Here is a 21,256-nt window from a genome sequence, read left to right on the forward strand (position 1 = left end):
AAAAAAAACCTTTGAAGTCAATTCTTGGCCCTTCCTTATGGATTTTGTTTGGTTTACATTGAAGAAGAAGTCACGTAACATTGATTAGAGTTTCTACATTCACCATGAAAGATGAGCCTGCATGGGTTGTTTTGTCTTTCACAAAAAGTGCGTCTTCATCTCAAAGTTGTACAAAAAGAAAAGTGGCTTTGAAGTACATGCAAAAAATCTTTTGTCACTTTTACTTAACAAAATACATTTTCTATGGGGACAGATAACCAAAAGACATGAAACTATGGTTACTTTTCAAAAGAAACTACAAATATATCCCAATATGAGATTTTAATTTGATCCCAAGAAATTTAAAGGAAAGGGCTTTTAAAAGGCCTTTAAATAGTTGGGAGTCAGTTTAATTTGTGCTTTTAAAAAACATAAAAAAGCTCATGAACGAATATGTGAAGTGAAAAAAGTCAGTAATGTAATGTAATATAATATAACATGTAAACAAAATATGTGATCCATGATCAATACCAATGTATCAAAAATATAATAATATATATAATATGAACAGAAAACAAATCATCTTATGATACAGAAACCCACTTCAACTATCAATGGGTGTCAGATTATTTACTTTTAACCGAGTCACAGAGTTGAAAATGGACACAAAGGAAACATGAAAAGAACAAGAAATTCACCACAGTGGTTTGTGGTGTAACGTTCAGTATTGTGTTTTTTTCATCTTAGAGGGCAAGTACATGTGCCCTGGTTCCTGTTTACACCCATGATCTCACCATTTCTGCCTCTAGTAATGGAACCTTTTTTCTAAATTTTTTACTGAAAATAAATATGTGTCTGTCAACCTTTCACAAATCATGAAAAAAGTGTAATCAACGTGTATAATAAAATCATAAACATTGTTGAGCCAACTTGGTTGGAGGATTCCCCTCCTGAGCCTGTTGTCCTGCAACCATCAAACCAACCCCGTCTGTCGCTGCCCCCGGCTGATCCGCTCTCCACTCCTCTCTGGCACAGGCGCTCAGGGCTTATGTGTCTCGTACTGTACGAGAGAGGGAGCTCTACTTTGAGTGACGTCACCTCTCCCATGGCGTCAGATTGACGTAGCGCATACCAAGCATCTATGTGGACGCAGATCCACATAAATGCACTATTTGACTTTCTCCCTTCAGACGGCGCACATAAACAAACCGCGTTACAACTCCACACACTTTAACAAGCACTCATCAGGCTGACGCTGTCAGCTCACGGGAACGGACGCACTCCTCATCCACGGAGTTTGATTTGATTGTTCTGTTTTGAATTTTTTGTATTCTTTTTTCTTTTAACGCTGTAAGAAAAGTCAGAAGAAGATCCCACAACTTTTTTTACGTTTTTCCGATGCCTTTTAAATAACTACAAGAGCATTTTGAGACATTTTTCTTCTCATTATTTCAACTCTGCGCGGCTTTTCTGGATGGGAAGGGGATACTTCACGCAAGGTTCTTACCACATGTAAAGACGGAACCGCTACAGCAAACCAGTAAGTCAACTGCGAATGAATGAATCGAGGGATGTTTGAAGCCGTCAGACGGACGACTTAGACAGAACCGACCCTCTCACTTGTTGTGTGTCGCTGGGAACAAACCGCGTTTAGTGTAGAATGCAGGTTTTAAACCTGTTGATGTGAAGCTACTGAGTTCGCGTGCGGCAGCGGATGTCTTTGTGTGTCCTGCTCCCAAATGAAGCCGAATTAGAATTTAATTTGCGCCGAGAAGGTATCATATCCTTTCTGGTTGTCATGGAAATGAGATGCCTCGCACAATAAAGTGTGGAGCCAGACGCACAAACGATCTGACTGGTGAAAGGAGCCAGGAGAGCATGTCTCATTTCATTTTATAAGTTTTTACAAGATCTTTATTCTTTCTGTGATAAGTGATTTAAGGAACATGATGTTGGGGTGACAATTTTTCCCATAAGTTGTCATGAAGTGCGCCTTTAGATCTGTTTAAGCAGCAGCATATAAATCAGCAGTGCCTAATCTTGACAAGAAGATTCACAATTCCTTCCTCGACGTTTTCCTTTTTCTTTTTAATTTGAATTGAGTAAATCTTCAGGTTGTCAAGCACCGTGCAGTTCAACTATCTTCTGACTCCGTGAGGACGCGGCTTCCCCTCCCTCTAATCTCTAGGAAAACAATTCCAACAAAAACCACGTCAAACTTCTAATGCCCAAACTCAAACAAGCCATGGTTTTGAATGCTCCATGACAGAACCTCCAGATGATGAGATGTTTTTTTTACTTTTTACGCACGAATATGGACACTGGTGACAGCGTCCCTCTCCGAGCTGATTTACAGTACTCATTTATTTCACTGGTCCTTCTCCTTTCTCTGTCTCTGTTTGCTAAGAGCCTTGCGCTGTCCGGGGTTATTGGTGTGAGGGGCTACCGGGGCCTACCGGCGCTCCGGGGCGCATGCTTTCCCGCGCTCACGTCGTTCTCCTGGTTACCGGTGCGCGTAGGGCCAAAGCCCCCTAGGTCGACTTGCTCAGGGAGGAAAGTAAACTGTGATACGTTTGTAAACACTCTTTAAAAGTCTCCCTTTTCACAAGAATACATTAGTTTTTTGAAATGTATCAAACCGTTTTCAGAAGTGAAGATTGTAGTGACCTTTGCGCACGATAAATCCAATTGGTGTGTTGTCTAAAATGAAAGAATGTTGATAATTCCCAGTAACTAACTTCTTTTTAAGCATCTTTTTTTTTCTCTTTTAAATGGCTCCAGACAGAATTGAATAATGACTTAATTGTTCCACATCAACTCTAATCAAATAAATGTGAAACAGCATCATTGTTTTACCTGAAGTCTGTGGTTTTGGTTTGAGCCTGCATATTTGAGAAACTCCTTCGGGTATTGAACTTGTACAAAAGCCTTATCCTGAACAGGGAACCACCAAGGGAGCTCTCTGCACTCCAGTGTTTTCTCTCAGAAGCGCCTGTAACTTGAGAGTTTGGTAAAAAAAAAAAAAAAGGGGGGGGGGGGGGGGTGGAAGAGTCTGATTAGTTTACGCAAAGGTACGGCAGACGCGTAAAACTTGCTGTAGTTGTGAGAAATGTTGGTTTTCAAAAAAGCTGTTGTGGAAGTAACACCGGGAGCCAAAGCTAGATCCCAAATTTGCCGTGCCACCGAGTGTCTGCTGGGGAGCTCCGTCGTTAATGGGAGAGTTTGACAGAAAGGGGGCGCTCTGGGCCTTGAAATCCACCATCCGCCGCGCTCTCCTCTGTGGCAGAGGGAGAGCTGCAGGCGCACGGCGCACGGGGGTCCGTTGGTGAGGTTTCTGGTCCAACTCTCCAATACTTCTATTTATTTTTTAATTTTCTGTTCCTCTGGATGAGTCTTACGCAGGGCAGTGCAGTGGCAATCACAAGCTGGATAATCAAATCTCCAAGCGCTCAAACCGCATTTTAAAAAGTTGGAACTTTTAAAGGTGTGTGGATTTGTTTTACATTTTCATTTCAAAAAGGTCTCTTTTGAGGAGCACACTAAAATGACAACAATAACTGGACACATTTTTTATGTTGCAATGAAACCTTTCGCCCACGTAAGTGTAAGTTTTGAAATGAATAGTCCTCAGTTGTGGTTCTTAATATTTTCTTTGTAGCTCGGATTCATTCTGATCCTTAATGTCAAATATTGTGTTAGGCTTGAATGTTTGAATCGAACTTCTATTCTTTTAGGTTTGCATATGTACAATAGTCTCCTTTGAGGTGCGCAGCATCTTGCATCCTCTGCATCTTTTCAGCAAAAAAACCTTTAATTTTGGGTAATTTCTCCCCCTCCTTTTTTCTTGAAAAAAAACAGGGTCACTTCAGGTAAATCTGACTCCTCTTCGTTTGTTCAAATCTTACCACATTGTCACTTTTGAAAATGCTGTTTAACCCGCAAAGACTGGTTTCTGAAAACTCATAAACCATCAGCCATCCTTCTGTGTCGCAGTGTCGAGGGGTGCCACTCAATCTTTAACCGAGACATCCCGCTTTGATACTCAGGTTCGGAAGAGCGCGCCAAGCCGAGCTCGGAGCGATCGGATCCTTCCTCTGCGAATCCCGCCGAGCCCTTTGCGCTCCAGGTTCAACGTCCCGGCCGCAGCCACGTCACCCCTAAACCCCGGACACCCAGCACCATTCAGCGCGAGGCACTTTCACCAGGTAAAGCAAACCACTGAGATGGTTTTCACTTTCATTTCTTTTTCTTTCTTGCTTGCTTTTTTCCTTCTTTTCTTTCTTTCTTTTCTTTTATTTTCTTTGCTGCTTAAAACAGACCTGGAAAGTCATAAATGTTGCGTTCTATAGAACTGCAAACCAGCACAAATTAGCTAATTCTTTCCTTCACTAAAAATTCAGAAACAATAAAAGGAAAGTGAACGTTTCTTCATTTATTTTCCTTTGAGTGTGAGTGTGTTTGGAGGGGAGGGCATCTTTGCTGGCAAAAGCTGCAGCCAAAGGTTGATAAAGCCACTAAATAAGGAAAGAGACACAAAAAAACAGATAAATCATGATCTGTTTGTCTTTGTTTTTCTGCATATCCATAAACATGTTTTTCAATCATTGTTGTGTTGTGTACTAAATGAAACATCCAAAAACATAAAAATCTCTCATTGTGTATAACTGCATTTGTGTATGTGTGTTTTTTTACATTGTGTGTGAGGCCAGCTGATTTGAAGTCATCTTGTGTGACACGGCTGCTGTATTCAAACCTGCACCTTCATGTTTTCATCTGTTAGATCTATGGCATTCTGACAATGAACAAGCGCGCTCAGTTATTGGAACAGCTGCAGTTTGTCCAGTTGAAATGCACACCTCGAGGTTAGAAACTGTTTCCCTTCGCCTCATGCTGCTCACTTTTGTCTGACTCTGCTTGGGTTATCTGTCCACTACCTGGCACACACTCACACATGCATGCAAGAGTGAAAAGGGCAATCCGATGGTGGTGTTGGAGTCAAGAGGGTTTTACTTCTTTTGGTGATATGCATTGGCAAACCTTGAACTACATGTGCGTTTCTGTTTAAGGTAATGTGTGATGGTAACTGAGTGTGCTGAGTAAGGGCTGACAGAAGCTTAAGATGGTAAGACTTGACACTAGGTCCTTGAGGGGCAACAAATATTACCACAACAATCACAAAAAAGTTACACATTAACACAGTTAAAATCATTCAGTCATGTTGTAAGCTCCAATAATCGGACAAACCACAAAAGATTTTCATCTATTCTTAAACGTCTGCACAAAAAAAAAATCATGTTCAGCCCTGCTTCACCAGCTGGAGGCTGTGAGCTGTTAGAATGTGGCAGGTGCAGTGTGTGGGAAAACACAGTCACACTAATGCCCACTGATCTAGGGTTTGACCTACTGACACAGCACTGCATTCAGCCACATAGTTCATCACTGCCCTCTTGCCTATTTTACCTCTTTCTCTATATAGTCAAGTCAGTTTAGTTTTGTTCTTTTTAAAAGGTCCCTCTGACGCCCTCAGGTTACATGTGTATTTTAACACATGGGTTAAAGAGATGGTCACTCCTGGAAGAAGCAGAGGGGTAGAAAAAACGCGATGACGTCAAGCAGACGTAGGCCGAAAGCTTGACTCATATCCTTAATTACAAAAAAACTGTCTGTCTAGTATTGTCATTGAGTCGTAAAGCAGACTCGTGAATGGCTGCTCCTGTTGACCTAGGCCGCCTATTGTGTGTCATTGAGTGAAGACAGACGTGCATTTCTGAAAAGAATGCAGGAAAAGCGCGGTTTTACGCACGACTTCTTGATAGATTCATCACTATAAGTCTTTTTTTAATCACAATCTTAAATTAAGTATAATTTATTTTAATTAATGTAAATATAACAAGAAGAAGTTATGTATGTATATATATATATATATATATATATATATATATATATATATATATATATATATATATATATATATATATATATATATCTTGCCAGGTACCATTTTTTTTCGCAGCCTCATAAATTCGACTTTTAAGTTGCACATGAAGGACATTTATATCTTTTAAAGTTAAAATAGGCATTTAAACTTTCCTAAATTCCCAGTTGTTTTTTGAGGAAAAATTGCAGATTTCATCATGTTGCAGAACTTTTATTTTTGCTCAACTTATTGAAGCGTCGAATAATACAACTGAAGGGCTATTTCCTTGAGCGTTCCTGCACGGGAGGGGTGGATGGGGAGTCCTGCTTGGGTGGAGGTATGTGTGATGTCGCTAAAAGCAGGAACGACAGGTCCAGCATTTGACTAGACAAACATTACGCGTGGAGGTTATGGCGTTACGCGCGCATGCAGAGCGTCAATGGACGCAGCCGCGTGTTGACTTTTCTCTGCGCAGGAGCGCCGAGCAAACATCACAAAAGCCCACGGCCGCTCCGGCGCTCCTGGCCGCCTGCGCACACACGCGTGCACTCAGAAGCGCACTAACGCAGGTGTTGAGAATTACATAAGAGGCTTGGTATTATCGGACCGTAAAGGCTGCTCTGCGCGCGCAGTTCAAAGAGGTGGTGCCTTCTCCTATGACATGAGTTATAATTAAATCAGAGATTAAACTCAAGACACTGAATATATCTGCGTCCATATCCGCCTTTTTTTCTTGCTTTTGTACAGTATAGCATCCAACACCGCCACGGGTTTTCATTATTATTTCACATCTGCTTTGCCATCTGACTAACCAGAGCGCCTTCACCCACACGCTCGTGCACACACACGCACACACATTTGCAGTGGATTTGTTCCTTCTCTCATCAGCTGCATCTTCTCTCACCAAACTAACTGTGAGTGAATCAGCAATGTTTGAGATCCTGCTTGTGTGTGTTAGTGTGTGCACTCCCTATAGTGCTGCTATTCTTACCCAAAGCAAGTGCGAGAAATGCTCAAGCAAAATATCAGTCTATAGGAAGATTTTTTCACATTTATTGGACATTGTCTTTATCATTTAAAAAAATCATCACTTTAAGAGCTGAAAAACCGCCTGTTCCAATAGAGCTGAGCAGAAATTAGTCATTGTTGATTGCTGGCCCTTTATAGCACTTCCAATGTGTGCATGCATCTAATATAGTCTGCCTTTTCCCTGTAGATTTACAGTAGCAACATCTGTCCCCCAGAAGCCCTGCCTCATTTTTAATATGAATGTAACAAAACTGAATGTAAGATTAATTGTCTGCTAATGAATGTTCCTGTAAGCTACTCCTGTACTAACAATCTGAAAAGTCATGAAGCCCGTGGCTCCTCTTGCCATGCAGACCTAACCTCTCCCCGTGTTCTGTCTCCCCGGCAGACATGCCCTGTGTGCAGGCTCAGTATGGGCCCGCCCCTCCAGGCTCAGCGTACACTGGCCAGTCCTTCAGTTACCAGGGTGACAGCTACGGTTCTGACCTTATGACCCCTGACTACACCAAGTTGGACTTGAGTGGAAGCGAGATCTCAGCCGCTGCCACCACTTCACTGCCCAGCTTCAATGTCTTTGTGGAGGGGAGTTATGAGCCCAAATCTTCCTGCCTTTACCAGATGCCCCCACACAGGCCCATCATCAAAAAGGAGGAGGAGAGCTATCCAACTGCTCCACCACTGGAAGTCATGTCCTCCTCTTCCATGTACTTTAAACAATCCCCTCCTTCCACCCCCACCACCCCATCTCTGCCTCCACAGCCCAGCACATCTTTCCTTTGGGAGGAGACATCCATGGTCCCTCAGTCACACCCTCACTCCCTAGGCTCAGGCCTGGAAACCGGGCCCCTCAAGTCCCCTCGCTTCCCACACTTCTACCAGCACTCGCCGCCTCACAGCGGGAACATTGGAGGCTATGACAACCTGGGAGGGGGACTGGTTCGAACCTCCTCATCTTCCTCATCATCATCATCATCGGTGTCTCATCCTCACGGTCCACCTCTGGACCAACCCATGTACCAGCTACACCGCGGGGCTGGGGGCAACAGCCTCGCCTTCCGCTCACTGGCTTTGGGACCATGCGGCCCTTTGCTAGGGGACAGCCTGCCCTCACCGCCGCCTCGTGGTCCCCAAGGAGAGGGAACCTGTGCAGTGTGTGGAGACAACGCAGCCTGCCAGCACTACGGCGTGCGCACATGTGAGGGCTGCAAGGGCTTCTTTAAGGTAAAAACTCCACACTTATGTCAAAGCTAACATTTATCATTTTACATTTTGTACAAAAAATGTAAAGGAAAGAAGTCAAGGTGATTGACGTACCTTTTTTCAAATCTTTAACTAAAACCACATTTTTGAGGCAGTCTGGGTCGAATATATAACCTCAGTTTTTGCTCCAAACTGATTGACGCATTTGCTATGAGACCGATTTTTATGATTTGCGTACTGCTCCCACTCACCACCTCTCTATGTATTTTCAGAGCAGTCTTTAGTGCGATAGTGAAAGCACAACACACCCACAGCAGTCGCATCTGTTCAACCCAGTGGGCTAAGCTTTGTTGTGAGACAGAATAGTAGAGTGGGTGAGTAGTAAAAAAAAACTCCTCCTAGAAACATTCATTTGCCCTACAAGCTAGTCTGAAGTGAATCAGTGGCCTCAAAATTGACCACAACTCACTGACATAATAGCAATGCTGATATGAGTCAGTTTGAAATGCGGATTGTAAACTGATTCATTTGAACATCCCTCAGGTCTGCCTCGCACATCCCATATTATAACACAAGCACTTGTACTCACCACAAAGCTGAACATCATCAAGGGCCAGATTTTAGCCTGACTTTTATTTTCTTACCATGCAAAAAATAAAACTACAACAAACTTTAATATGTAAATTTGTATCCATACATTTTGACTTTTACGGAAACAGCCTCTGAAAATTACTTGGAACCTGCACTGAATAACAGCAAAGTATTTTTTTTCTAAATTATAACATATTCCAGCCCACTTGTTAGATTTTCTATTGGTTGCTGAGGAGAAAGCAAAAATTAAGAGGCAGCAAGACAGAGAGCACAGACAGGGATGTAATTGAATAATGCCTCCGGTAGGTGGAAATGAATTATCCTTTGTTTCAATTAGTTTCACGATTTGTTTTTATTTAGTAATTAATGAAGGATGTGTCGGGTGGCAGCAGGGCTGCAGGCTGTCTGCAGTTCCCAGCAGCAGAAAGCCTGCCTCGTTGTGCTTCCTTTACACACACTGCACATGCAACCACATACTCAATATGCACTCAACCACACCCGAAGAAAAGCATATATGTACCCAATTTTTTCTGTTTTTCGCTGTAAAAGCAGGCTGAAGCACACGCTTGTTTTTTTAACATATATATTCTCAGTCACATCCATTATCCTAATGAGTTTACTGTCCCATAAAAATACCTTCCAGATTATGTTTAATTGTCAATGAATACGCATTACACATTAAACCACAGTAGAAGCGCAGTGTTATTGTTATTTCATTAATGTAATTTAAACCACATTTTCCTGCAAAAAGATTTTAGCTCTTAACCGAGCACTACTTCCTGTTTTGATTATTGTGTGCTAAAATTGCTATTCACTGGTTTCCATTTACAACGTGAATCCACCAGAATTTGAATTTTTAAAATAAGCAACAACTGCCTCAACTGTTTGGATGAGGCATGTTATGTTCAAAACAAAAAGATAATTTTAATTATTTGGGGATTTTATGCAAACACTCAACAAGCCAAAAGGCTATTTGTTGTGTTTTTATCAACCAAAAACTAATGGTCAATTCATTCAGTTTGAAATTTCCATCTCTTTAAAGCATGTTAGTTTTAGCATTGTGGCTGAAAAACTTAAAGTACTGTTGGGAAATGCAAAAATGGGGGTGCAAGCAGTTGACATTTAAGTAATAGATTATTCATTTAAAAATATTTGCTATATATTCGACTCTAGATTTTCATATTTTTTCTGCAAACAAAGCCAGGTGTTTTTATTACGCCTATTTGGAAAGACAGACTCGATTTTTGCAGTTGGGTGGTTAAAAAGTCCTTTTAACTAAGTGGAAATTGTTACATTTTCTATCCAGCAGTTTGCTATCTGCACGCATGCTTACATTATAAATCTAAATTGTTAACAAACTGAAACTTTTTAGGGTGAATAACGCTAAACAACTTTTAAAAAGTTCTGTTTACGCATGCGCGTAACACCCTTAACTTTTGTGCGTCTGTGTGTGTGCAGTAATGCAGTAACTCCCCTCCAGCATCAGTCTTGTCCAGCAGAGAAGCAAAGGCAGCAAAAGTCACACACGCGCACGTGCGCACACACAGGGTGCCGGATACAGTCAGCCGAGACAGAAGGAGACAGGGGCGCTCACTCACAAGAGTTCAATTTATCCAAACCTTAATAGATCAATGAGAACTCAGGCTTTTCTTGGAAGTCCGAGTTTAAATAAACTGGATTCATTGGATAGAAAGAAATTTAGCCTCAAACAGCCAAGTGGTTAATTCTACCTATTAACCACTTGAACACACAAACAAACACAACTTCAAACGCAGTGCAAGAAAAAACACAAGTTCCTTTAATATTTAAAGAAAAATAAGAATGGTGGGTCTTTGGACTCGAGTCACTGGAAGATTTTTTTTTCATATCTGCAGCAAACTTAAAAAATGATCCACTTTTTGTTTATTATTCGTCTTCTAGTTCTCAAACCAACTTGTTTATCTTTTATTATTGACCATAAGTATTTTTCCCTCACGTGCTGGTTACTGGTCATCGAAGTGATGACAGGAAGATGTTTAAGACAATCGGCAGTGCCATGGCAACCACTCTCACCCGGCACCGGCGCCCATTACGCGCCAGAGTCTCACTCACTCCGGAGCATATGGAATGTTTGGTCTCTCGGGGGCGCGCGCATGTATGGCGCAAGGGAGGTTCCTAATTGGATTTATGTTGTTTTTGATGTCGTTAAAACAGATAAAGGGGAAACCGAGGAACTTTCATAGTTTGTTCTTATTTTACTCGAGTTATAAACTGTAGAGATCAGCCTCGAAAGCGCACATTGTTTTATGATTGTAAGTGGCAATGCGTAAATGACCTCCATAAAGAGTGTGTTGCATATGTGACAAACGGCTAAACGACTTAAGATGAGAGGGATTATCATTCAAGTTCAACAACAAACGACGATTTGATCTAAAAATATTTGTTTGCTTGGAGTAGGTTTTAACTTTTTTCAAGTGAATCTTCTGATCTGTGACATGCATTTAGAGGTGATGGGGTTTTTATTTCCCTATACTACTCTTTAAGTACAACTTTATGTATAAGACAAGTCAATAAACTCCAATTCAGCAGTCATATTTGCATTTGCAGTCTCGAGCGCGCCTGTAAAGGCATCCTTCATCATTCCACTAAGCATTGTTTTGAGTTCATTCGACCCCACATGGCCAGTTTCTGATTTCATTTTAATAACGTCAGTAATAATCGCGCGAGCCAGCAGAGGAGAAAACTGTTCCCGCGGGGCCCATTGAGGGAGGCATGATGCGCGAGGCCCCCGAGGTGCCACGGGCTGACCCGGCAGCTTCACAAAGGATCTGATCACGCAGCTCTTGCGCCTGCCGCCTCTCCCCCCACACGCCTCCAGTCTCACGGGATCAGGCACGGCACACTTTACGCTCACCGTCCCCTATTGACAGTTCTAGCGCTAATAAAATTGTCCCTCCTGCAGGCGAGCCTTGTTGGAAAATTAATTTCATCTAATTATACTGATGTCACCGTCCCCTCTCAGCACGTAATTAAAATCTGACCTGCGAGCTTCTACTTTCACTCCTTGATTGGGGGAGAAATTGAATTAAACAAATCACATATTAGGTGTTGATTGTGTTTGGAGGCTGATTATCTCTTTGCCTGTGTCTTGTTTCTCCAGCGCACCGTGCAGAAAAACGCCAAGTATGTGTGCCTTGCCAGTAAAAACTGTCCTGTGGACAAGAGGAGACGCAACCGCTGCCAGTACTGCCGCTTTCAGAAGTGCCTGAGTGTGGGCATGGTGAAGGAAGGTGAGCATTCCCACAGTGCAGCATGCCATCACTGCATCAGTTTTGGAAGTTTTGCTGAACAAAGACTTGCATTACCTCACCAGGCACACTGGTGTTCTGCTCAGCACTTGTTTTACTGATGTAAAGGATCTCCATGTTGCTCACGTTGCCATCTTTTCCCTGATGCGCTTCACTTATCTCACACCTTTTGTAATATCCAAACCCACTACAGCTCATATATGTAGACAAACCCAGTAAATCTCTCCTGACACAGTAAAGCTGCTCCACTGCCATCTGCTGGTTTGCTGGTTCCTGAGTTGATTGATGGGAATGTTGGAAAGTTCCTGTGGAGATGCAACATTGATCCAGTCAATGGAAAACTGAACATTTCTCTGCACGAATTCAGAATAATCTGAACTCTGTTGCCTATTTTATGCTTTTTTCTCCACTTAACAGTTGTGCGTACTGATAGCTTGAAGGGACGACGAGGACGTCTACCTTCCAAACCAAAAAGCCCCCTGCAGACAGAAGCGCCTCCCCCATCGCCACCCCTGAGCCTGCTGTCCGCTCTGCTCAGGGCGTATTCCCACTGCACACCACGAGACCTTGACTACAGCCAGGTATCATGTCACAACCTTTTCACACAATCACACTCTTACTGAATAAAAAGTGTTGATAAATTCTTCTTTTAATTTTTTTCCATCCTCGCAGTTCAGTGCTGCTGACCCTCCATCCGCCTCGTCAGACGCAGAGCACATCCATTTGTTCTACAGGCTGCTCACCATCTCAATGGAGACCACACGGTGCTGGGCTGAGCGCCTGCCCGGCTTTTCCGACCTTCAACGTGATGATCAGAACCTCCTCATAGACTCCGCCTTCCTGGAGCTGTTTGTCCTACGGTTAGCTCACAGGTAACAAAAAGAAAGAGTTTGACGCTGTTCCCCACAAGATCAGAGTTTCCACTCTTTTATATTGCCCTCTTAAATATTTACTTGTTCCTAATGTTAGGAACAGCAGTCATTTAATACCCTCTACTGTTACATTATGGTGTGTGAATGTACTGGCGAAGCTATGTGCTTCTGTGTTGGCGTATGTCCAGAGTAGGTGGAGTGGAGCTGAGTAATTGCCATATGAACCAAATTATGAATGGAGTCTGCTGCACTGACAGCAGCTACACCCACAAAGTTCCATCTGATATCTGACGCACAGAGAGCTCAGTGTGTGCTCTGCAGGCTAAAACTGGGCAAACATTGTGAGCTGTGAATTGACAGGATCAATTCCATGCAAACACCAGTCAGCTGAAGGACTAAACGGGCTGTTACAGACAGAAATACCTAATCTGTTCAGCTAAATGGATTAATGACATGAAAAGAAAGTGACTTAATTTGCTTTGTGTATCCTGTGTGTGTCCTGCTCAAGTACCTGTGGTGCCTTTAAGATGGTCCTGGCCTGTTTCTGCCTCCAATTTACCCAGGGTTACCAGCCTGCTTTTGGAAGGCATGTGGCTGGTTAAATTTATGGCAGGGGGAGCATTGTGCTACGAGCTCGTCTTATTGTCTGCGCTGTTGTATAGAGCAGAAGACCAACACAGTCCAGCACTTAGGCACGCTGACTCACTGGCGATGTAGAAATCTCTCAGCGTAGGTCCAGGTGCGGGGTGGGTAGAGGATTCTTGGTGGCATCACAGCCCCAGCAGGAGGGCGGGATGGGACTCTGGCTCATGCTAAGCAGTGGACTCAGGAGCCTCCATCAAACACTCGCTCGCACAAAACCTCCACAGCAAAGAGAAAAAAACACACAGATGGAGCCCTGTCTGATTGCCCGAAAAAGGATGCGGCCCTGACTCCCATCATATCACTGATGCCGCCACGCTTTGACCCTGTGTTGAACCAAAATGCCTTGCAGACCCCATGCATGGGTGTGGCCATTGAATGTGTGCTCAGTGTGAGTAGAGTAAATTTACTTCCCTCTTCTGGACCAGCATTGCTGTAAGCACCCTGTTACCAAACGGTTTCTGTGGTTATTGGTTGATTACCGTGGCGACAGTGTAGTCAGGGGTAAGAGGAATGCGTGGCAGACACCCAGCTGTGCTTGTGTTTGAATGCATGTGCGTCTGCCGGAGCGTCAGCATGGTTCTGACCTTGTGATGCTGTTGGACAAGGACTGGAGAGTGTTTGAAACCAAATGTGACTTACTATATATGTTTGGTAATTTCTTACCTGGACAAATAGTGTCGCTTAATTCATGGGTTGTTTTTACTGTTTGTTTGTTTCATCGATTTACAGGAAAAGAAGTGAAATATTTAGATTTTTAATCCTTGTTTTTGTTGCAAATCCAAGTGCATCCTGTTCAATCACCAGTAAACACACAAGTTATCATTGGCAATGTGTAAACATTTTTTAATATTTAGTTTTTTTTTTTCAAATTTGATTTGTGGATGTGTCTTACATCTTTGAATCCAAGAAAATGTTTGTATTTTGTCTTCACTTCTTCAAACCACAAAGTGCAGTCAGAGGGCTACTCACCTTTCCCTGATTCCTTTCTTCCTTTATTTTCTCACTGCATCTATTTTCCTCCATACATCCTCCCATCTCTCTCAGTTGCCTCTTTATTTTTAATCTTTTCCTAAACGACCCCTCAAACTCCTTTCCTGTCTTTCTTAGCTAAATTGTGGGATATTGTGTCTCGTGAGTAAGTGTTGCTTAAATACATCTGAAAAACCTTTTCATTTCCTCATTAAAGCTTTGTGTTTCCACAGCACACCACAGCTTGGTCATATTAAACCCATAAGACTTCACCTATCTGCAAATGTGCTCACAATACACACATGAAGCAGCCCTCTGCCCTAACCCTTCACCCCACCCAGCCTCAAGGAAACACAAGAATGTTTTAAAATGCTGTAATTTGGAAAACACAACTTTAATCACCCACATGCCAGTGTTTGATGTGTGTCCCAATTTTGTGTGTTTGCATACTGCCAGGTTTTCCACATTGTTTTAATTGTAATTGTTTCCTTGCCCCAGTATCTCAAGCTATATTTACAATACATGAGGGAAAACACATCGTTTCATTAGAATGGAGGGTTTAACAAGTCTCCTTTTCCTTTGCTCTTTCTTTTTCAGGTCCATGCTATCAGAGGACAAGTTAGTGCTTTGTAATGGCTTGGTGCTGCATAGGTTCCAGTGCCTTCGTGGATTCGGAGAGTGGTTGGACTCCATCCGTGACTTCTCCAACCACCTCCAGAGCCTAAACCTGGACGCTTCAGCCTTCGCCTGCCTGGCCGCCCTCGTACTGCTCACTGGTGAGAACAGGAAACAAAAAAATCTCATGCAGGAGAGAGCAAAAGTGAAAGAATCCTCCTCAGTCAAAAAAGATCCCCACCTGTGCCTCCCCTCTGTGTCAGTCACAGAAACTACTTTTTGCAAAAATATTTTGATGCAAAAATAAACGCTGTCTTAACTTTTTCCATTTGCTGAGGGGCTTTACTGGCTGATTCAGTGTGACAGAGATCAGGTGGATACATCCACTAACGTCACACATACGCCAAAGACACACTTGTGCACGCGTTTTGCCACACATCTCTGCCTGAAACAAGAACCCGATATCCAGAAGCACCTGCTGCACCTGCCATACACCTGGCGCTTAATCTGTGTTTATGGGTAAAAATGGAAGCTTTCTCCATGGACACACATCAGAGATGCAGCAGAAGAGACAACAATCCAGTTGTTGGTGAAAAGACATTTTCAGTGCATCCCAGAGAACAGATTGAGGTTTAACATCTCCTTCTTTACAGAAGGGTCAGACTCTGTGCATTAATGCCAAAGTTGTCCCTCCTTATATATTCTGCACCTCGCCCTGCCCCCACCACCTCCTCCTTTTTTTTCCGTCTGAGCCTCCAACCCCATCCTCGCTCTCTGGGGGAGCACTTAACTCTGTGGCCGATCGACCAGTCCACTGTGGTGCACGGCTCTGGAATGGCGTCTGCGGCGTTCTCAGTGGCGCTCTGCCACCTCGGCAAAGCACGCAGAGCACATCCACAGCTGAGGCACCAGAGCCACCAGGCAATCGACCGCTTCAGAGTGGCCTGTGCAGAAAGGCCCTCATCGATCTCCCCCCCAGGAGCTTGCACACATAGAGAAAGAAGGGATAGGGAGAGCAGGAAGAAAGGCAGAGAGGCAAAAGTGTGAGAGCTCTGAAAGGTGCAGTGAAAGGACGGCTGGAGTGCCTCTGCAGCGGCTCACACTGCAAAACAAAAGAGTCTCATAAACAAACAATAAATAAGCTTCAGATAATGGATACCTCAAAGTGAGACTGGTGGTAGTGGTGGCCTCCCTGCAGCTCAGACCAGCTTCTATGTACACTGGAATATACTGTGTGTGTGTGTGTGTGTGTGTGTGTGTGTGTGTGTGTGTGTGTGTGTGTGTGTGTGTGTGTGTGTGTGTGCATGTGTGTGTGTGTGTGTGTGTGTGTGCGTGTGTGCGTGGGTGTGTGTGTCTGTGTGTGGGGGGTGGACACCATGTTCTCCACAGAATGAGTTAGCGTCACATTAAGTCTGGAACGAGTGCCACTGGAGTTGCTATGGGCAGCAGTGGGTCTGTGTGTTCGTAATTCAATTTAGCTGCTCACAAGGCCAAATAATCAGCTAATTGTTGAGCACTTTTGTTTCTATTAGTGTCTTAAAATGTTAACACACAGGGACAATTTTTTGCACTTATTTTTATTTATTTTTTAAAGTCTTACTATGCAGTGTGTGAGGATAATATTTTCATAAAATGTGTGTTTTAATGTATGTGTTGCGTGTTAGTGTATGTGCCCATACACACAGTGCAGGAGGCTTATTAGGTTACACTGTGTATTGATCTGTAGTGAATGAGGCAGGTTAAGGCCTGTTAAGAACATGAGCCATACAGGCTAATGAGGTGGAATTCAATATAAAACAAGATGTAGCTAATGTTCTTTCAACTGAATGAGCTCTGATGTATGTGTATGTGCGTGTGTTTTGTTTTTCTCTGACTTAATTCTAATGAATCATTCTTCTAACGTCTCTGTCTGTTTTCATTTTGGTCCACAGAACAAGTTCCCGGTCTGAAAGAACCAAAGCGGGTCGAGGAGCTACAGAATAAAGTCATTTGTTGTCTCAGAGACCACCTGGGCTCCAGCCCGTCCTCGTCCTCCTCGTCGTCAAAGGCCGTGCCTCCACTGAGTCGTGTTCTGGGTTTGAGGGCAGAGCTCCGTTCACAGAGGACCCAAGGCCTTCAACGAATTTTTTACCTAAAGCTGGAGGACCTGGTACCACCTCCACCTTTGATTGACAGGTTTCTGGACACTCTGCCCTACTGACAGACCAGGCTGAACGCAGAAGAGTACTTATGTCACTGCCTGGTCAGGCCTTACCCCTCCATGTGCCCAGATGAGAAACAAACTCTCTGATGTGGAGCAGCAGGAGCCAGCCGAATGAGCTCCGTGTGAGAGCTCTTTTAACAGAAAACGAACAGCCAACAGAATGCTCTTCACCTGTATAAAAGACTATTACGCAAATGCTTTACCACTTTTTTTTTAATCCTCATGTTTTTTGTCACTTGAGAGACAATGCTAAGATGCAGATGGAGCACTGCAAAAAAGAAATTTTACTGCCTCTCTTTATTTGGGTGGCAGCTCACTCTACAAAAACAGAAAAGAAAAAAAATCAATCATTAGTACTGTTTATCTCTGTTTTTGCCTGGCTTTTTCTTTCTGCCTCTTTTTTTGAATCAAAGGTGAGGTGACATATTTTCTGAACTGGTGATTTCACAATGACATCCAGATTACCTCCTGCTGAAATGAAGAATGTTTTTTTTTTTCTTTGTTTTAGCCAGATGACAAAATAACAGAGGAAACATGTCAGCGCAGATGCAGATATTTCATCATCCTAAAGGTTTCTGTAGATGTGGGCTCCTAATTACAAGTGCAATTTTAAGTGCTGTCTCGTAATAGTGAGAGACGGAGGAGGAAAAGTTCTGTTTTCAAACTCTAAATTATTTTAATACAAAGACTTGACCTGTGCTGCCAGTAGCTGAACTGAAGAGATGCCTTCCCCAGCCAGCTTTACACAGCAGAAGCGAAACTGTGCACTAACAATTGATGACTGAGTCACCCAGACTGGAACTTGCTCCGCCATGTGTTTCTAGATTTTTGAAATCACTGGTCAAGAGAGATCGTGGACGGATGAACATGATCGGCTTTTAAGGCACTTACACTCAAGAAGGGCACGAGGCGTAGACACACACCCTCTATACTCACCAGGACGATGATGGGGAGTCACGAAGACAAGGGTGCTCGACAGACAGCTGCTCGCTCATGGGGTGAAACATTCCACATGTATGTTTTTTTTTTTCTTAACATTTCTATTGTGGAGACTGTGTGAAACAGTGGAGGACATAGTGTATTTGTGTACATTTTGAAAAGTCAGGAACATGTGCATGGTGCAGAAGCTGTTATGGGGTTGCTAAAAGCGTTTCTGAACAGCCTGGCCCATGTTTGTGTGTCTCAAACTGCAGAACTATGGGGATCTCCCTCGGCCTCCACCACCCACTCACACCCTCACAGCAGCCGTTTGAAAATGAAAAACGCAAAGTCTATAGATATAAATATAATATAAATATATAAATATATATATTCAAAACTAATATTTTGAAGTGTTTTTAGCTTTTTCAAATATTGTGGTACGAGTTGTGTATTTGTTTTTTTGTTTGTTTTTTGAAAAAAAGAGAAATGAGAAAAAAAAGGCTGTTTTTTCAATGTCCCTCCTCTGTTGGAGTTTCCTGTTTATTTTCTCTCTCTTTTGTTCACTGGATTTTCTGTTCAGCACTTTGAAATCATAAACTAGTTCTGATTATTCTGACCCTACGAAGCCCTTGTGTTTTGATTCCTTAAAAACACACACAAAACACCCCCAAAAACGGACAGATTTTCTTTAGGTGAAGGAATGTTGTGCAGAATGCATCCTGGTGTGTCTCGTCAGCGACAAAAGCCTCTTGACAGGTAAAAGGCCTGGCCTCTCCCCTGAGGAACCCTCAGGCTCTCGCGTGGAGTAGAGGGGGATTAGGAGGGTAAGGAGCAGGAGGAAACGGGAGGAAAGCAGAGCTTCATGTTAGCATGGGCTCCAGATCAGCCTCCAGCCTCGTTAAACAGCATCGATCGCCGCAGTGACATTTCACAGCACATGCCGTCTATATTGTCACTGCCATCACTCACTTGCCATCCTGCACAACATCGAGAGCACTACCACATGCACACTTACTCAAGCAGCCAGATCATTGATAGCAGCTTTAGTCGTGAATTAACCCATTTTCATGAGTGGAGGGAGAACAAAAATATACAGTGGATGCCCAATTTTATTACAAATCCACTAATATTTTTGAAATGACAATTTCCACCATGCTTTTATATTGTACAATTTACATCTGCGGTTGCATTGACAAACCATGTGCATTTATTTTTTTGCCTTTTCTATTTTAAACTTAAATTTATATTAAAATGACATAAGAAGGAGGGGAAGAGGGAAAACATACACACATATACACATTTAATTTTGCACGGTTACACAGAAACACGCACAGTAAGCTGTCAGTCTCCCACCCTATCGATCCATGTTGACGGGAAGCAGATACCCTGAGTCTTAATTAGAGGTCCTATCAGAACACACATAACAATTATGCACGCTCATTAAAAGCGGCTATTTGTTTGGCTGCGGATGCTTAATTTGTAATAATACCAGGAAGAGGAAATTACTTATTTTTCAAAAAAGAAAATGTTAAATTTTTTTCTACAAATTTGTTTCAAATCTAATTTTACTTATGGATTATTCAGAAAAATCTACAAAAATGGTCCAGTATAAGTAGTAATAATAGTTAAGTATTTTTTTATTATTTAGATTTATGTAGTAGAGTTTAGGTGACAATTTAAGGTAAACCGGCAAAAATTCCATATTACATCTAAAATCATTCAGTCTTTTGTGATCACTCTATTCTGATTATAGACGAGTGGAGCTTGAATTACTGTAGGTACTTTTTCCATAGAACCACAAAGTTGCAATGCTATTACTCTGTGCTGCAGTTGGTCATGCAGTGATGCCAGAGTTTCACTGCTGAGCCACAGTTACCATGTTTTTGGACTTGTCGGAGCCAGGGTGAAGTGAGTATGAAGAAAATTGACTTTATTTTGGTAAACTAGTAACTCCTGTAAGTCTATTCTCTATTTTATTTTATATTGATAGACATGTACCTGCTCCAAACAAAGGGACTAAAACTGGCCACTGACTAAAAGCAACTAAAAAAAATCCCACCCCGAGACAAAAAAATGTAAACATAGGCCTGCTATCTCTAATTCGGATCATTCAGTGTGTCAGTGATTAATATGTATTAATAGGTCAGTTAGAAAACTAAGCAGCTTTTCTACAACTACTGTATACATCACAAATCTGCTTGACAGTCAATCTGTTATCAGCACCCTATTAACATTTTCCAAAGACTGTTTGTTTGGGAAAATTTTGCATCTAAACCTATTTTTGAAACTATAGTTTTCGCCCTCTCTTTTGAACTCAAATAAGCTTCTTTTTTTGCATCTCAACAATAATGAATTCAGAAGTAACCTCTCAAATAGTGCAGGGTACAAAAAATGTATTTTCTCTCCAAATAATTCTTCTGTACGACTTACATTTGTGCCCGCCGTGCTTGTATAGTTACAAAAAGACAGAAATTTAGGTTGTTTTTCAGAAAACTGTAATCTCCTGTGGAAAAAAAACCCAAAAGTGTTAATGACATAATGAACAGAGTTTGCTGTTTCAGTTTGTCTCTGTCACCGCTCAAATGAGCACAGGAAAGAAACTTCAACACTTATGTTTAGTAATACTTGTGCCTCTCTTTCTATGACAAGGTGTCTGCTATGAAATCTGTTTCCACATAGACATTAGAATGTACTTATGACACCTGCCACAAAAATAGGAAGAATCAGGAGGAGATTGGAGCTCCCTGCTGGTTTCCACTCCTGCTGTCAAACTTCCTGGATTAGTCTGAAGCAAATAACACCTGAGCACTCCTAGATCTGTGTACACGGGAGTATTTCTGTTCCATTAGAGGACATTACACTGACTTACATCCACTCATTTCCTGAAAACTTGGATTCCAGTCCTAAAGATTCAGTCTCCACCTGTTGATTCTCGTGATTGTGATGGAGTTCAGCTCAAAACAACGAAAACTCTCCGGCCATTTTTTAATAGTAAAACTGATAGGAGACACACGATGAAAAATATGTT

General features: G+C 42.4%; 1 protein-coding gene across 3 annotated transcripts; it reads left to right on the forward strand.

The window, feature by feature from the left end:
- The first annotated feature begins 1,092 nt into the window (after positions 1 to 1,092).
- Positions 1,093 to 18,844, forward strand: nr4a3 (nuclear receptor subfamily 4, group A, member 3). Of its 3 annotated transcripts, XM_023964172.2 has the most exons (9): positions 1,101 to 1,519; positions 4,026 to 4,184; positions 4,760 to 4,841; positions 7,314 to 8,146; positions 11,856 to 11,985; positions 12,421 to 12,584; positions 12,676 to 12,875; positions 15,087 to 15,265; positions 17,036 to 18,844. In XM_023964172.2, exons 3-9 carry the CDS (start codon positions 4,778 to 4,780, stop codon positions 17,302 to 17,304), a joined length of 1,839 nt encoding a protein of 612 aa, XP_023819940.1. In that variant the 5' UTR covers positions 1,101 to 1,519; positions 4,026 to 4,184; positions 4,760 to 4,777; the 3' UTR covers positions 17,305 to 18,844. The 3 variants fall into 3 exon arrangements, with proteins under 3 accessions (XP_023819941.1, XP_023819940.1, XP_078788745.1); XM_023964173.2 differs by lacking the exon at positions 4,760 to 4,841 and having other exon boundaries at positions 1,093 to 1,519; XM_078932619.1 differs by lacking the exons at positions 1,101 to 1,519; positions 4,760 to 4,841 and adding an exon at positions 3,267 to 3,463.
- Positions 18,845 to 21,256: the final 2,412 nt, after the last annotated feature.

The sequence above is a fragment of the Oryzias latipes genome, chromosome 16 (assembly GCF_053564925.1).
Source record: "Oryzias latipes strain Hd-rR chromosome 16, Olatipes_Hd-rR_3.1".
Taxonomy (NCBI): domain Eukaryota; kingdom Metazoa; phylum Chordata; class Actinopteri; order Beloniformes; family Adrianichthyidae; genus Oryzias; species Oryzias latipes.

What these genes read in the sequence shown, in the direction of transcription:
- nr4a3 (XM_023964172.2), top strand. Translation starts at nt 4,778, where the DNA reads ATGAACAAGCGCGCTCAGTTATTGGAACAGCTGCAGTTTGTCCAGTTG. An exon ending in GTCCTACGGTTAGCTCACAG is followed by an intron (nt 12,876 to 15,086) that starts GTAACAAAAAGA and finishes TTTCTTTTTCAG; the next exon opens with GTCCATGCTATCAGAGGACA. An exon ending in CGCCCTCGTACTGCTCACTG is followed by an intron (nt 15,266 to 17,035) that starts GTGAGAACAGGA and finishes TTTGGTCCACAG; the next exon opens with AACAAGTTCCCGGTCTGAAA.